The sequence below is a fragment of the Mytilus galloprovincialis genome, chromosome 11 (assembly GCF_965363235.1).
Source record: "Mytilus galloprovincialis chromosome 11, xbMytGall1.hap1.1, whole genome shotgun sequence".
Taxonomy (NCBI): domain Eukaryota; kingdom Metazoa; phylum Mollusca; class Bivalvia; order Mytilida; family Mytilidae; genus Mytilus; species Mytilus galloprovincialis.
Window position 1 is genome coordinate 66,082,245 of NC_134848.1, and position 18,089 is coordinate 66,100,333.

Sequence of the window (18,089 nt, forward strand, 5' to 3'; positions counted from 1 at the left end):
AACAAAGTTTTAACAATGTGATCATGTGTAAATTATCATTTTCCGTATTGTTTTATTTGATAAAATATAAATAAGGAATATAACCTTTACCGTATATACATATGATATTGTATTGTCGTCTACAGCTGCATAACGGACATGGAGACCTGAAAATAATATTTGAAATTGATTGTATCACAATTCACGTCCACAGTCCCCGATATAATGAGAGTATTCGAAATAAAGTATACAGCATATAAAAGTAATACATAAAGAAAAACAAACTAGTCAACATGAGCACTAACCAGATCAACCTCTCGATGTTCTACACAAGAAGGTTTTCAGAGACTTAAATCAAATGTAACTGATATAATTAAAAAGCAGAGCACATTAATGATGATAATTGACAAAATATTAAAGCGAGACTTTGGTGGTGTTTTGGGTTTGGTAAAAAATCTAAATGTTGAATGTTTTCCTTGCAAAGAAGTCTGCAGAATAAGAAACAGACTCTTGTGAATTGAAAAATGAACAAAGTATTGCTATACTCATTAAAGCACAACATGAAGATCAAAAACTGTGTACGATATCAGGTGCTCCGGAAGGGTAATCAGATCCTGTTTCACATGTGGCACCCGTCGTGTTGCTTATTTTAATATTTTTTTTCAATTTAGTGCTAATGTACATTTTGATTTTATCATTGATTTTTGTAAGGCTCCTAATTATATAATTTCTTAAAATGTTATCACAAATATCAAGTACAGAAATGTTCTTCCTTTTTCGTCATTCAATTTTATTTATATTTTCTGGGGAGGGTGGTTATAAACATATTAATCAAGATTTTTATTATCTCTGTGGTTTAATCGTAGCACACAGTTTTCTATAAAATGAACATAATCGATTATTTAAAGATTAAAGCTGGACTCTTTGTGCATTGATCCTCTGTACAGGTTCACTTTTTATCAACGATGGGGGTTTTATGTGTTAAATGTGTTTACAACTTTACTTGAATGATTGCACAATAATCAGGTACTTCTGAAATGTAATAGTGTGTGTCTGTATGATTTGAGATTAGCCATGTGTATTGCGATCATTATGTACATATGTGTTTTTACCAATTCACCAACATTCCAACTGACTCCATATTCAGAAAACGACATCTGTAACAAACATAAACTTTTAGCTACTGCTGTAAAAGCAGAACCAAAAACAATGAAAGTCCCAACTATGTATTGGCTTCCGAAACTACACAAAACACCTTACAAATATAGATTTATTTCGTCTTCAAGCCATTGTTCCACTACTAAATTATCTATTCTTCTTACCAGTACACTTGGTATAATCAAAAACCTGATAATAAATTGTTCAAATAAGGCCTTCGAAAATAGTGGAATTAATTACTTTTGGAGTGTCAAAAACTCGTTGGAAGTACTTGATAAATTGCATGCTTATATTGGTAATTTTGAATCTGTACAAAGTTTTGATTTTTCTACCCTATATACCACATTGCCGCACATTCTCTTTACGAAAAAATTCACACATCTAATTAAATGGGCATTTAAAAAGTCAGAATGTGAATATATATGTTCAAACTCTTTTAGGTCATTTTTAGTAGCAATAAACAAAAAAACTACATGTATGTCAATTGGACATGCTTTGATACTACATCTGCTCTTGAATTTTTACTAGATAACATTTTTGTTCGCTTTGGAGGTTCCGTATATCGTCAGGTTATCGGAATTCCAATGGGGCCTAACTGTGCACCACTTATTGCGGACCTGTTTTTGTATTGCTATGAGTTACAATTTATGACAAAAATCAGCAAAGACCCATCGAAACAACATCTGATACACAAATTTAATAATACTTTTAGATATTTGGATGATATTTTAGCTCTCAATAATGACGACTTCAGTATGTATACTAAGGAATTTTATTCTGTTGAATTTACTTTAAATAAAGCTAATGCTAACAATGACCACTGCCCTTTCCTCGATCTTGATATATATATCATTAACGGAAAGCTTAATACTAAAATTTATGATAAAAGAGATGTCTTCTCATTTCCTATCGTTATTTATCAATTTTACAGTGTTTATATATCTCAACTTGTACGATTCGCTCGTGTATGTAACAATGTTTTAGATTTTAACGATAGAAATTTATGTATTACTGAAAAATTATTACACCAGGGTTTTCGATATCACAAACTAGTCAAAACATTTACTAAATTTTATCATCGGTATAAGGACATCATTCGTAAATATAGCTCAACATGCAGACTTCTTATACATTCAGGTATTTCACATCCAATACTTTATGGAAATATTCTTTATAAAGCACAAAAATGTCAGTATTCACCTCAGAAGGTAACAAAACCTTTAAATAGACTTATTTAGAAGGGATATAGTTACGATACTGTTGTCAGGTCATTAAAGATTGCATATTTTGGCGTTAAAATTGATTCACTTATAGGGTCTTTGCATCGGAACTAAACACATTTATTATTAATAAACCAGTTGTTGGCATGACACGGCTTATGTTCTTCTCATATTTGTTATGATAGTATGATACTAAACCCCTCAGGGGGGAGGATTGTGCCTGATATTCATATGATTAAGACATAATTTTTCAATCAGTTTAATTGAGGGCCGAAGCTGGCATGTCAGTTAACTGCTAGTAGTCTGATGTTATTTATGTATTACTGTCATTTTGTTTATTTTCTTTGGTTACATCTTCTGACATCAGACTCGGACTTATCTTGAACTGAATTTTAATGTGCGTATTGTTATGCGGTTACTTTTCTGCATTGGCTAGAGGTATAGGGGGAGGGTTGAGATCTCACAAACATGTTTAACCCCGCCGCATTTTTGCGCATGTCCCAAGTCAGGAGCCTCTGGCCTTTGTTAGTCTTGTATTATTTTACTTTAGTTTCTTGTGTACAATTTGGAGTTTAGTATGGGGTTCATTATCACTGAACCAGTATATATTTGTTTAGGGGCCAGCTGAAGGACGCCTCCGGGTGCGAAAATTTCTCGTTGCATTGAAGACCTATTGGTGACCTTCTGCTGTTGTCTGCTCTATGGTCGGGTTGTTGTCTCTTTGGCACATTCCCCATTTCCATTCTCAATTTTATTTATTCTGCTATCTAAGTACAAATGGGTTCAGTTCTAAAATTAAGGACAGGAAACAGGAAACAAGAAAACCAAATTTGATTAGATTTTATTTAATATGCATGCTCTGTGCTTTTACCTTTAAAAAGAAGCTTCGCCTCAGTTATCATAGTAATGAGAATATTTACGTGACATATCAGAGGGGTAATCAGGAGTGTTTATACATGTTCACACTTTATGATGTCTTAAAACATCTAAATTGGGCAAAGTATAGGGAAATTTTGACCAAATGCAAACGAAAAATGATTATGTAATGTAAATAAAGGCAACAGTAGTATACCGCTGTTCAAAATCATCAATCTATAAGATAAAAAAAGAGAAAAACCAAATCCGGGCTACAAACTAAAACTGAGGGAAACGTATCAAATATAAGAGAACTAAGGCACAACAGAGACACAACATCGAAAAGTAACACACACAAAAACGAACTATAATGTAACTATAATGTAACAATGGCCATTTTCCTGACTTGGTACGGGGAATTTCATGAAAAAATGGTGGGTTGAACCTGGTTATGTGGCATGCCAAACCTCCCGCTTTAATGGCAGTGTTAATAATAACATTGAAATGACAACATGACACAATGCTACAATAAATAAATGAATGGGAGAAAATATAGGACAGAAAAAATATAGGACAGAAAAAAAAATGAATAATAGCCATCAAAAGGTAACAGGTTCATAACTATTTTTATTCGCCAGACGCGCCGTACGTCCACACAAAACTATGCTCAGATGAAAAAAGTTTGAAAGCCATAACAACTACAAGACAACAATCAAAACCAAGGAGTAAACCAAAGGACATTTACATCAACAGTTGTGAGGCCAGGGTTATCCGCCTGGGACAAAAACATCATTATTATCAAGAATAATACATAGTTTTGCAAACAGTAAATTTTATAAAATGACTATATAATAGATAAAAGTCTTGTGATATGTCACCTACGAACCCTTTAACAAGATGATGAAGGATGCTTAAAACATGCAGATAGAATGGCACTAACTTTTCATGAGTTATCGGATTAAAGATATCCTTTTCAACTAGATGTGGTTGCAAATGGACATATACCGTATTACTTAGCAGTTGACCAATCAGAAAACATTTACTGTTGGTGGAAAGAAGATTGAGTGATATTGGTTTTTTTTTTTTTACCAAATTCATACCTCTGGTTGAAAATATATTACCTTTATATAAATAAAAAATAAAATTGTGTTATAAAATAAGGAACACGACGGGTGCCACTTGTGGAGCAGGATCGGCTTACCCTTCAGGAGCACCTGAGATCACCCCTAGTTTTTTGGTGGGGTTCGTGTTGCTTATTCTTTAGTTTTCTATGTTGTGTCATATGTTTTATTGTTTGTCTGTTTGTCTTCTTTCATATTTATTCAAACAATGTCAGTTTATTTTCGACTTATAAGTTTGACTGTCCTTCTGGTATCTTCCGTTCCTCTTCTATTAATAAGTTTATTAATAGTTTAATGACATGTTGCTGTGTTGTTTGTTATGTTTGATGAGTATGCTGGCAATTTTATATAAGTGTATTGTTTTCTCTAATGTATTTTGATGTATTCTTTTCACAATTGATTGGTTATTAAAAGGTACAAATTGTATGACCAATGACATCCGGCTAGGAAGCCAAATGATTACACTATTATTGAGCATAAAAACCAAATGGAGATTCTGAAATAAAATTGTCAACTTCTGGCTCAATGGATAGCATACTTATTTCTGAATTAACACTCAAAAAGTTATAATATCTTTTTCATATGAACTCCGATGTGATCCTCAAGCTCCTGACCATTTCAAGTTTAAGAAATATATCCCTTGTAAAATGTTATCAAGATTGAGTTATTGAATTCTCGTTATAGTGTGTATCATTAAAGAAGGGTTTTTACTTTACACTAAACCTAGTGGTAATAAATATAATACAGTTATAAATTTGACGAAATGTAAATCACAAAACAGCATATGCGATATTGCAATTAGTTTATTCCATACATTAAATCATGACTACTTACTTTGATTGGTAAAAAATCAAATATGGATAAGTTGGGTTATATTTATTTAACATACATATGCTTCATTGTATTGTTAAAAAAAAACTCTAAAATTTATTCATGCATCAACTCCTATATATCTGAGCGTCTGCATGGAACCGTGTCTTTCAATCCTAAATTATTAATTTTAAATACCATTTTGTATTTATTCTTTTTTATTGCTATTTGTTTGATATAATTTGTATTTCTATTCTTGTTTTTGGTAATAAATTCTCTATTCTGTTAAACCCATTAGCGAACCTGTTGAATAATACCTGATGTGTTACAGGTGTAAAAGCGAAAATATGCAAAAGCAAACACAAAACATGTAAAATTATTCTAAGTGGAGTGATGAAAAATAATTTTATTGCATTAGTATAAGGAACACTTCCTCAAATTCATTCTATGGAATTGTGTCAAGGAAATAGATATGAACTAATATAACGTTGTATAAAGTTCAAAAGTACAGGAAATTAGTTTTATGGGAATCGTTGAACGTAAAGAGATGTAAGTATGCTTTATGATTGTAAAACTAACTAAAGTATTTGTTTGTCATGAGTGATCTGCCATATATTGATATTTGCTAACAAGATGTAATACAACTGGGAATTTGATCATATTAAGACTTGCACATGGTAACTATTATCTGTTTCTTGAATAATTACACCTTCAAATTAGGCTTGTTATAAACGAAATGTCACGGAATAAAACATCAACTTTTTTACAAGTATGTTGTTTACAGAGTCAATAAACTAAGATACGATTCATGCTTACTTATTGATAGTTGAATTGCATTATTCTCAAAGATTGTCATTTAATCGATTTAGCAGAATCTTTTATATTTGTGTTATACAGGTATGTGTAACAGTATTGTCTTTAACATGTCAATACTAATAATTTTGCATTACACAAGTTTGTGCTTTTCTGAAACTGTTTATAGCGACTTCTTCAAATCTTTTGCATGTGAATTCTGATTCAGACAAATCTCATGGGTTTAATAATATTTTAATGGTGACAGGCTGACAGCAATTGCAGTCGTTCTTCGTCATAACCATGTTGGAACAGTGTTTTTTTGTGTTTTGTTTTTGTTTTTTGTGAAAGAGAGAGACCCTGATTAATGAGGTAAGTGATCATATCTCTCGAAATAAATAAAAAGATCCTGAAGCAGACCATTTGGGTTAGCTATTTAAATATCCTTAACATATTATTCACTGCAATTAAAGAGATGCAAGACCTTACGGAAAGGTAGATTATATGGGGACGAAGTCCCCAATAACAGTAGAAAATTCAATAAAAAAAAAAATTCGGGAAAATTTCCCGAATTTTTCATTGTACTAATGAACTCAAAATCGTTCAAATTTTTTTGTGTCGTGTTTTGAAATCCCGGACCTGCGCAGAAATGTACAATGTACTTCCTTTTTCCGGTCTCGTTTGTATGAAACTTTGAGTAAAATATATATTTATCAGTCTAGTATAAAATAGGAAGGAACGTGCAATACCAATTTCATTTTTAATAATTCCTTGATATGAAAAAACGTTACCTGATGATAGCGTTTCTTTGTTTACATTCCATATGACGTCATAATTTAAATAACGTCACAACTAAAATCCCTAACAACAGAATCAAAATCGGAAACGTTACGGTATTTCCGTTTCTTCTTTTTAACAAATATTTGAGTTACAAAAAATAATTCATACAGACTTCGTCCCCATTTACAGGTAATGCCTGCCTCATATTATTTTTGAAGCGTAAGCACATAGACAAAATTATCAAACAACTTAAGAATGAAGACCTAGATTAAGGGCAATAAATCTTTATTTAGTTATCAAAGGTACCAGGATTATAATTTAGTACGCCAGACGCGCGTTTAAATTATCAGTATGTTTGTGTCAAACATTTTCATAAATATATTTAAAGCGTCTAGGTTACAAGGATAATTACGAATCCGTTTCAGATAAACGCTCAAAATACATTAATGAAATATGACTTTAACAAACGCATGACTGATTTAAAAAGTTATTTTCAAGGTTTACCCCCTTAAGATTGTACTGAGCCAGATTAAAAATTTGAGATAAACAGCATCCAAAAAAAGGGTGTCTCAAAAAGTTAACATTGTAGATTTCGATACCTTTAATTTGATTATTTCAGATAATATCACCTTTTTTGTTTTGTTCTTTTTCTTACGTTCTCACCATAATCATACAACAAGTAATCGGAAACTGTTGGTTGGCTGGAGTTTTTTTTCTGCTTTGATTAACAACTCTCTCAGTTGTTTATTGCTTACTTTGTCAATGTTTCTAATTTGTCCATGAACTATACTTTACTAATTGCGATGACTCTAGAATTGCTACTTTTGTTTCTGTTGTGTTTTGTTGTTTTTTTTTAATCTGATCTTAATATACACACTCTATGTAATCAATGTGTCGGTTTGTTATTATGTATCACTAGTGTCGCAGGTTAAGGGAAGATTAAGCAATCACAAACGTCTTTAACCCAGACACATTTTGTATGTGCCTATCTCGAGTCGAAGTGTTATTAACTTAAATTGTATGTATTGAAATGTATACATTTATATATATATATTTATTTTATTTTTTGTAGTTAAAAGGCTATTTGGAACAATGAAATGTGTACTGCGAATTCTACTTTTTTCAATACTATGTAGAATACAAATTTGCATGAACGACCTAACATACTTTCATCAATGTTCATTTGACTTCAAATGCAAATGCAAAAAAGAAAAGCAGTTTATATATGTTGATTGCTCAAGCCAAGAAATAGCTGTTATACCACGCTTCCCATCTAATGTCAAAACTTTAAATCTGAGTAACAATACGATTCGATCTATAAAGGACTATACATTTGACAACCTCGCTTATCTCATAGATCTCGATCTGGCGGGAAATAATCTTCAGGCAGAGAGGGTAGAACGATATGCTTTTGAAGGTCTAAATCAACTACGACGTCTTACAGTTGCAAACAATGATATTGCTGTGATTCATTTACCTGAAGGAATATTCAAACCGTTGGAGTTTTTGTTGTATTTGAATATACGACATAATGCAATTACTGATAATCCTCAGGGCAAAATTATTGGTGATCTTCGAACCTTAGAAACTCTTGAGGTTGATATCATCATGGAACCATATATTGATAGTCTATTTGGAGAGGGCGTATCATTGCTCGTTAGACTAACACGATTAGTTTCGGGTCTTTGCGGTGTTTATACGTTAGGAAGAATGTCTTTTGAGTATCTAGAGCAATTAGAACATATTGATATTTCAAGTTGTCCTATAACAAGTATTATGCTCGGTGCTTTCAGCAACATGAACCATCTGAAGTATTTGAAAATACGTTTTCGAAAACAGTATCATTCCTCTATTGTCGACCAAATATTTCAAGATCTACAGACAACCTCAATAGATACTTTAATACTGGAACGAACATTTTTTACAGCAGTTATGTTCCCATATGATGTATTTTACTACTTAAATAACACCAGTATAAGAAGTTTACAAATAACAGACAACATATTCCCGCCTACAAATAGGACTTATATATTTAGATATCTTCCTACTTCGCTTCGACATTTGGATTTTTCAAACGATGGATTGAGACAGTTATCAATTTATATGCCCTACTTACTAAGTATGAATCTTCGAAATAATTCTTTAGGAAGATTTCTTGCAGGCCATTCATATATGCTCTCTTCAAAGACAGATTTGCAAAGCGTAGATATTTCAATGAACAATATTCATTATTTGACATTTGCACTATTCCATAACAACGTCCGTCTTGAAGTAATAAATTTAAGTCAGAACCATCTAATTGACATAACATTTGACACTTCACATTTATTGTCAATTCAAATTTTAGATTTGTCGGATAATTCAATCACACATTTCAATGAGACAATCATCAATGCTTTTACTACTCTTTTCAAAGCTACCGATCTAAAAATAGATCTTACTAACAACATGTTGGAGTGTAGTTGTAATACGGTTAAATTCCTCCGCTGGGTGTTGGATCATAATAAGCGGTTTTTGAACCAGGAACGCTACATGTGCAAATTTGAAAATGGTAATATTGCTGACCTCACATCCTTAAAAAAAACAGTCAACCAAATACAAAAGGAATGTTCTTCATATACAACATTGATTGTTTGTGTGTCCGTTGGAATATTTGCAGCCATTTTAGTTTTATGTTCTGGTTTAATTTATCGACATCGATGGACACTTCGTTACATGTATTACACGACAAAAAGTAAATATTATCGTTATAAACCAGTCGAAATGGACGACATATACTCTTTTAACGCCTTTGTCTCATATTCTGATAAAGAAAAAGATTTTATCATAAATGAATGGATTCCAAATATTGAACAAGCATGTGACATAAAACTATGCATCCATCAACGAGACTTTCTTCCGGGAGAAGATATTACTGTAAATATAACGAACGCCATCCGCGAGAGTAAGAAGACCGTGTGTATCGTTACACGGTCGTTTCTTGATTCTTATTACTGTATATTTGAATTTAATATGGCAAGAATGGAAAGCATTTACTCTAGGGGAGGACGCAGTACCATATTCCTGGTATTCTATGAAAACATACAACCAAAAGATCTTCCTCTGGTTATGTTAGAACTCGTTCAACAACAGTCATACATAGAATATCCTCATGATCAGCAAGGAAATGTTGTATTCTGGGAGAAAATCAAAGAAGTGCTCGGATAAAGGACAAATTATGATAAAGGCCGTTTCTGGACCCCATTTTCAAGAATTTTAAAACATTGAAGTTAGAACCGGCCATCCAGCTGTTGGAAATAACTGCAGTATCTACTCGTCCACATAGCACATTAATATATTATTGTGCTATGTGCTCAAATCTGTGCAAACTACGACTTTGAAAAGGCCAAAAACGACGAAAAGTGTAAAAACTCTACAATTTAATTATGTTCGGAGACGACATTTGACATCAGCACCAACGTAGTCCATCCAAATATTTTCAACCATCAACTATTTTCTTATGTATCTTTCAATTAATAAAATATCATGGTGGTCTACGTTGGTGCTCATGTCCTAATTTGTTTTCAATGCTAAATTTTAGACCTTCTATGGCAAAAATCACAAACTGTTATACGTTGCTAGGCAATATTTCTGTTGCTAGGTTGTTGCTAAGCATTTAAACTGAAATTTAATCAACTATTCATTTGCAACTCAAATTTATTTTTAAACAAACAATTCTATTTTCAGTTATGCTAGTTATAATGAGAAAGCCCTGCATTAGTGATGATTAAGCTATATGAAAAAGCCGTTGCTATGCAACTTTCCTTTCACCGGACCACAAAAAAATAATCTGTTTTGTTTAGTTTTGATACAAAGGATATCAATCATCTGTATATAAACTTATTCTGGAAGGGGGCCAAAAACGCCCCTGATCATACCTTGTCCTATACCAATTCATTCTATAAACCGTTTTTTGAAGATCTAATTTGAGTAACAGTTATTTCTCTTTGCCGCCTTGTTGCAAGTTGATGTGTCCGTCTTCTTTGATGAAAAAACAAAAATAATATCAAAATCAAAAGGCTAATAATATGTATCTTCCGAATGCAGTAAGTTCTCTCCACAATAACAAACACTGACCACATAGTAGTGCTAAAAGTGGCGTTAAACATTAATTTACTGCAAAGTTGTTTTCTAAACAATAAAAACTTTTTAGCCTTGTAAATATTGTCACATCGTTGGTTTGATAATCTCTTGTCTGCTTGTTTTAATTGTGATATACTTGGGGTTTTTTTTTTTAAATTATTCGACAAAGCACTATTTCGACAACAATTTATTGATTTATAATATTTCTGCAAACAAAATTCAAAACAACTTGTTTACCATTTGATAATATGTAAATAATCATTAACTGCATTATTGTCTTTCAAAAAAAATGGATAACTGTTATTTCATTTGTTATATTGCATAGATGTGTTAAATATACACTGCTGCGGAACGAACGTGCACATATGCAAATCACACTTCGAAAACATTGTAATTCGCCGTTTAACAATTTAAAGGATTTATGAGTCATTTTTAATGTTCAATTTTGTCTCTTCTGGAACAATGACAACTAATCCAAGGAAAGGTTATAAATTTTAGAGATGTGCAATTTCCCAATTGGTACGAAATTCTAAATAAAGTATTAAAAAATATATTTATTTCAAACAACATATGATGACAATGTAAACACCAGCCACATCTGGTTCAGTGTAAAACATTTGGACCAAGACCTATGTATATCTGACTCGCAGATTGCGTTTTAAAAATGTGTATGCGAGCAAACAGTATACTCAAGTAAACCACAAATAAGCAAAGTATTTGTGAACGCTGTAGGCCTAGAGTAAAGATTACTTGCATTTTAAAATTTATATAAAACATTGAATTTTATTTTACTAAACAAAATGTGGCGGAGTTATCTGTAATTATGAACGATTGTACATTTGTACTTTGACCTTTTTTTTTTTGCTAATAAAAGTATTTCCTTGACAAGTGTTTTTTTTTCTCAAATACACATCCAACTGTAACTAAAATATCAAAGTATAATATATCATCAATTACTGCATGACATTAACTCGATCGGATCTAAATAATGATCAATTCATTGCACTAATTTATTTGAACTATCAAAGGTAGTGATAAACCTTGAGAGGTATATATATCAAGTCAGAACAATAGGGATGTGTTTGCATTTCATGCAACCTTTACTTGAAAACAGTCTAATCGACATGAACGCAACATAGATCAAACATTCACGATCGATTATGCTTTTAGATCAGATTTAGAGGCTCGAATAAAATGTAGTTGAAACAGTGTGAATTCACATTACTATAAGACGTGTCACGGTACTTATCTGTCCCAAATTCATGTATTTGGTTATTATATTTGTTATTATCATAGGATTTTGTCTAATGTTTAGTCCGTATCTGTGTGTATGTGTTACATTTTAATGGTGTGTCATTGTTCTCCTGTTATATTAATGCGTTTCCCTCAGTTTTAGTTTATTACCCCGATTTTGTTTTTTGTCCATGGATTTATGAGTTTTGAACAGCGGTATACTACTGTTGCCTTTATTTATTACCTAGAGGCCCTTCAGATCATGTGTCGCTCGCCTGCAACTTTAAATCTGGTAACTTTTTAGTTGAAAACATTAAAGGGTAATATTTTTTTTACTGACTCTTTATCCTGGTATATTTTTCCTCTTTTCATGGTTGTATTTATCATTAATTATAGTTTTCAAAATATTAAGCAAATCATACACATACATGGTAAAAACTATTTAGAAATGGCAATAACTTCAATACTAAGTTCATAAAAGATTTCAGTCAAGCTAACTTATTTGTAGATCTTACCTTGCTTTCTAAACTTTCTATCTATCTGTCATAGTTTTCAAGATAATAGGCAAACATTATATACTATAACTAGACACATTACCAATAAAATGTTAGAGCAAATGTATGGTAACAATGAGGAGGGTCTACAAGATGATCGTAATAGAAATCCAATACCAAAGCTGCTAAGCGAAGACAGAAAACATCTCTTAGACTCTGAAGTGTATATGCTCTCATTAAACCTAAAACGTGGGATTCACTCAGCATGCTCAGTATTGAATATTACTATAAAAATATATCATACTAATTGAGAAAATAAATTGAGACAACAGCCCGACCACAGAGTAGACAACAGTTTGATGCCACCATCAGCGAGAAAATCCTGCACCCTGGGGTATGCTCATCCGGCCTATAAATAAAAATGTGTATTACATAAAATTGAGAATGGAAATGGGGTATAAGTCAAAGAGACAACACCCCGACCATAGATCAGAAAACAGCAGACGGTCACCAATATGTCTCCAATGCAGCGAGAAATTCCCGCACCCGGATGCATCCTTCAGCTGACTCCTTAAAAATATATATACTAGTTCAGTGAAATTAAACGCCATACTAAGCTCCAAAGTATACACACAAGAAACTTAAATTAAAATTAATCCAAAACCAACAAAAGCCAGGGGCTCCTGACTTGGGACAAGCGCAAGAATGCGGCGGTGTTAAACATGTTAATGAGATCTCAACCCTCCCCTATACCTCTAGCCAATGTAGAAAAGTAAACGCATATTCATACTCACATTAAAATTAAGTTCACTCGAAGTCCGAGTCTACAGGTACAGTTCCGTGAGCATGGACGGCATACTAAACTCTTGTATCTTAATATGTTGGCGGCTTATTTTGTTTGTTTTTTATTTTCCTTTATAGGTTTAAAACCACTACTGTTTTTCATCTACTTGTCACTGCTAGATATAGACTTTTTCAAAAGTGTGCAAAATGTGTCTATGTTTCAAAAGTTTGGCCTTGGTGAATTTCTATCCTGTCAAATAATATAGACAAAATGTCACATAACATGTCATTTCATATTAGATAAGAACCTTCATGTAATTTGCACCTACTGATTGCCTGTGTAGAAGCATTAGTAAACATGTAACCTCAAGTTTCCAAAATATTCTATATTAAAATAAATTTGAATGGTCATTTGAAACAACCAAAATATATATTTTTGACTTTTTTTTATTGCAATGAACATGATGAAATGTAGGATAAACTTTATATAACTGCCAATTCAAGAAAAAAGATGTTTAACCCTTTTTTCATATGAAACCGGATATGATGTATTATAATTTGATGGCATTACACCTATATACTAGCTACAAGTATGTATACTAATATAAATCTAGAAAAAAAGAGTTATTCAACACAAATTAATACATCAATTAAAAAGCAAAAAGGACGATTTAAAGATTTAGACCTATTTTGTACCTTTAGAATACATATTTCTTCCAAAATATATCGATAAAAATAATCTACTAAACGTGTACATCTACATATTTTCAATTTACTACAGCTGTTCTATTTGCGAAATCAAATTGCATTGATCGGTTAATCATATGGTCTATGACTTTATATCGCCTTGTCTTTGGTGTTGACAAGGTTTTCTGTCATTAACGACGTCACTTAAAGAAAAGTTTTTTTTTCATCTTTACATCATTCGCTAAAAAAAGGAATGTTTTTGTTCCTCATATTCAATTTCTAACATTCGTATGAGTTACAGTTTATATAAAGAATAGCCATATGCTATCTCGAAATGTAACTTTTATTTTACGAGGCTTTGAAACAGACAAAAAAGTAAAATAACAAAAATACCGAACTCTGAAGAAAATCCATAACGGAAAGTCCCAAAAATGAAGCAAACAGAAAAAATCAAATGCTCAAACACATCAAACGAATGGATGACAACTGTCATATACCTGACGCTGTACAGCGAGACTTTTGTAAAATTTCCTAATACAACAAACCATGTAGAAGGTTGGCATAGTAAGCTTAAACAGTTAGTAAAGCACCACACCCAAACATCTCCAGGTTGATAAAGTTGTTGATACAAGAAGAAGTCTTCCATGCTCTCATACTTATCAAGGACAGAGACAATGGGAAACGTGTTAAAATTCTATACCTATTTTTAGTATTGTGATAAAACTCGTTTTCTATATTGCATGTACTACCTGCATAAAGAAGTTACTTTAAACATGATACATATGTTGTTTTGAATTTCATTCAGTTTTTATATCTTATAGTTTTATAAAAAAAAATTCGACTAGTTGACATTAAATGTACTTTTGCAAGTTTAGAAAAGGTAATGTTAAATTTATGTCTGATTCCCTTCAATTCCTTATTCAAAGACGATTGATTGGGTGACCTTCTTTGTGATTATCAAATATATCGATACTTATAATTGTAAATTAATTCATTTTAAATATACAACAAAACTATTGACCACATACAGTTTTGAAGCATGAATTGTTTACATTAACTTAAAGTTTTCCTGTGTTTACAATAATTATATTGAAATAAGGTAACATGTTTATTATAATCAACTATCTATATCATTCAATATAGTCTCAATTGGTTAAATCTTACCTAGTTATTTTCATTGAAAATAAATACATATAGGATTTTATAAATAACATTCCAGCTCCTTTGTTCTACCAGGGTTGATTTGTGCCGTATCACACCTACCAGATCTTTGTTTTGCATAATCTCCCTTGTTCTGTAACATTTTGGCGGGAATGTCAAATCCACTGTAAAACTTATAATTAATTATACGGAGAAGACTTTGATCGATCAAAATTTACGTTAAAGTATCCAGTTTCTATGCTGGGATTCGAACTCAAAACCTTAAGCATATCAAACCACGACACATACCACTACACCAGTTCGACTGGATACCAACTTTCAGTAAATTAACATACATACTGAAAGTAAGCACGATATTTTTATGGGGCGAGTTTGCAAACCTTTATTGAGTGGGGTTTAAACCATTTTCGTAAATAAGTGAGTTGTTAGACTGATTGTTCAATTTGATGTTACACTTTTTCAAAATTGGGGCGAGTCATTAAACAAGAGTAGGGCGATTTTTTTTTATAAAGTGGCGAACTAGTGTGGGCCGATTTACCAGTGGGCGAGTTAACATTGATTCATATTTAATCATCGTGTTCGGGGTTCATAAAGAGTATCCATTATATAGCAATACATAAAGTATATTATAATGGTTGTGTGGCGTTCTAAACTAGATTTCATGAACTGTATATGATTTTCTAATCTAAAACAGGTGGGATGTAAAATAGTTATCCCATTCGGACTTTGTGTGTCAGTGTAAGATCACCATATGGCCTCCATGCAGCCATCGGTGTGATCTTACACTGACACAACGCATATTCGTGTGATAACTATTACAGATATTGATTTTAAGCTTTTTAGATTTTTATATATCTTTTATTTTCAATGTATGCAATGCACTGATCTGTTGTGTCGATTTATATATAAAGGGTAATGATTGTCAATCACCCGTAACTTTCTATTTTTTTTTTATTCTATTTATTATCAAACGTGTTCCAAATATTAAAATAGACTGACCAAAATTATTAACATCAAAATAGTTGTTAACGGTATATCGGTATATATATTGCTTCGGCAGCGTCATTATAAATAACAAAAATAAGACACTTTTTGTTTCACAGCATTGTTGTTTTAAACGGAAACACAATTATAGAACAATAAAATCATGAATAAACCAAACACTAATAATTTTCGAGTAATGCAATGGTGTTGGTTTTTTTTCTGTTTCTTTTTGAAATATGAATACGTTTTTTTAAACCTGTCCTTCATTGAAAAGTTTTAATCGTAAAAATAGCCATATCTATATACTGTCTTGTTCAATCGACCTCTAATGAACTTTAGATTTTATTATTGATTTTTGTAAAACTCCTAATTCCTTAAATTATAATTATAAAAATTAAATGCACAAACGTTCTACCCTTTTTCCTCTGATAAAGTTATTGCATTATTTAAATTTGGACTTTTTTGTGCATTGATTTTCTGTATAGGTTTCATTTATCATTAACATCGGTTTTTGGTTGAGTTAATTGTTTTTAATTTTTGTAACCATTGATTGGACTGTATTGTGCATTTATTAGTTTTATTCCGCCAACTAAAGTTAAAATGGGTTCACTTCTAAAATTAACCCCAAGTACAACGGAAAAAACAAAATGTGTCAGATTTGATCAGTTGTGTAATGTACACAGTGTAGCCTATACTTTAAGAATAACTACGCCTTAGTGATCATAGTGATGAGACAATTAAGATCATTTATCTAAGTGGAAATTAGGAGTGCATTTCCTGCAAACACAAACGATGCAAACGGCTAAGCGCGCACATGATCATTTCTTTCAAACATACGTTTGCAAAGTTTACATAAACTTTGACAGACTATGCACACGCTGAAAATGTTTGTCGTTTGTTAGAACAAACGCTACATTTGTTTCAAACTTCAACCTAATTAAACGATGTATTTGTTTCTGTGTTTGTAAAATCTCTGTTTACCAACAACATGTACATGCATTATTGAAAGTTCAAACAGGGTCCGTAAAGACTTATTAAACGATGTATGTGTTTCTATTTTTGTAGCGTTTAGAAAACAACAACAAACGCGACACAACGTTTAACAAAATTTTGGTAAGAAAGAAATGCACTCTATGCTTGTTATCTTTTACATATATCTCATGATGTTTACAACTAAACCATCAATTGAATAATTTTCACACGGTATGGTGTCTGAACAAATCATTATTGGACAAACAACTATAAGGAAATTTAGAATGCAACAGGAAAATGATTATACAATTTATTAGTCTCGTACCAGGCAAACGACGTTGCTCAATAGTCATAATTTGATTCAATAAAAAACAACTCCGGTTATAAACTAAATCACAAGGAAATATATGAAATATAACAGGAAGACAATTGAACAACAAAAACATCAAGTAAAAACAAACACAAAAATACATATAAGCGGACTGTAGAAAACAACTACGATATTCCCGACTTGGTACAGGACATTTTGTGAAAGGAAGGTGGGTTGAACTTGGTTTTATGGCAAACAAACCCTCCCGCTTATTATATATTAATCTATCGATCGCAATGGTATAACTACCGCTAAAACCATAACACTCCGCGACAGGAATACACTACAAACAAACACAAGCGTTTCCATTATTACCAGGTATGGCTTCGGATTATATATATACCACACAACTAAACTACATTGCGCAAGAGAAAAGGGATATGCACATTACCACAGGCACCACTTGGGGTCAAAACAAAAGAGCACAATCTCATAAATCAAAACATCAAAAACAGAGATTTGATCACTCATATTAATAACTTTGTCGTTTAGTTATATGTTTACTATACTGGCAATTGTATGTAAGTGAATCACTTTTTCTTATACATGTTTTTTTTGTCATTACACT

General features: G+C 31.9%; 1 protein-coding gene across 1 annotated transcript; it reads left to right on the forward strand.

Moving 5' to 3' along the window:
• The first annotated feature begins 7,793 nt into the window (after positions 1-7,793).
• On the forward strand, positions 7,794-10,246 carry LOC143052640 (toll-like receptor 4). Its single transcript, XM_076225707.1, has one exon. The coding sequence runs from the start codon at positions 7,808-7,810 to the stop codon at positions 9,920-9,922; it is 2,115 nt and encodes a 704-aa protein (XP_076081822.1). The 5' UTR covers positions 7,794-7,807; the 3' UTR covers positions 9,923-10,246.
• The last annotated feature ends 7,843 nt before the right edge of the window (positions 10,247-18,089 follow it).

Coding starts and splice junctions, on each gene's coding strand:
- LOC143052640 (XM_076225707.1), top strand. CDS start 7,808: ATGAAATGTGTACTGCGAATTCTACTTTTTTCAATACTATGTAGAATA.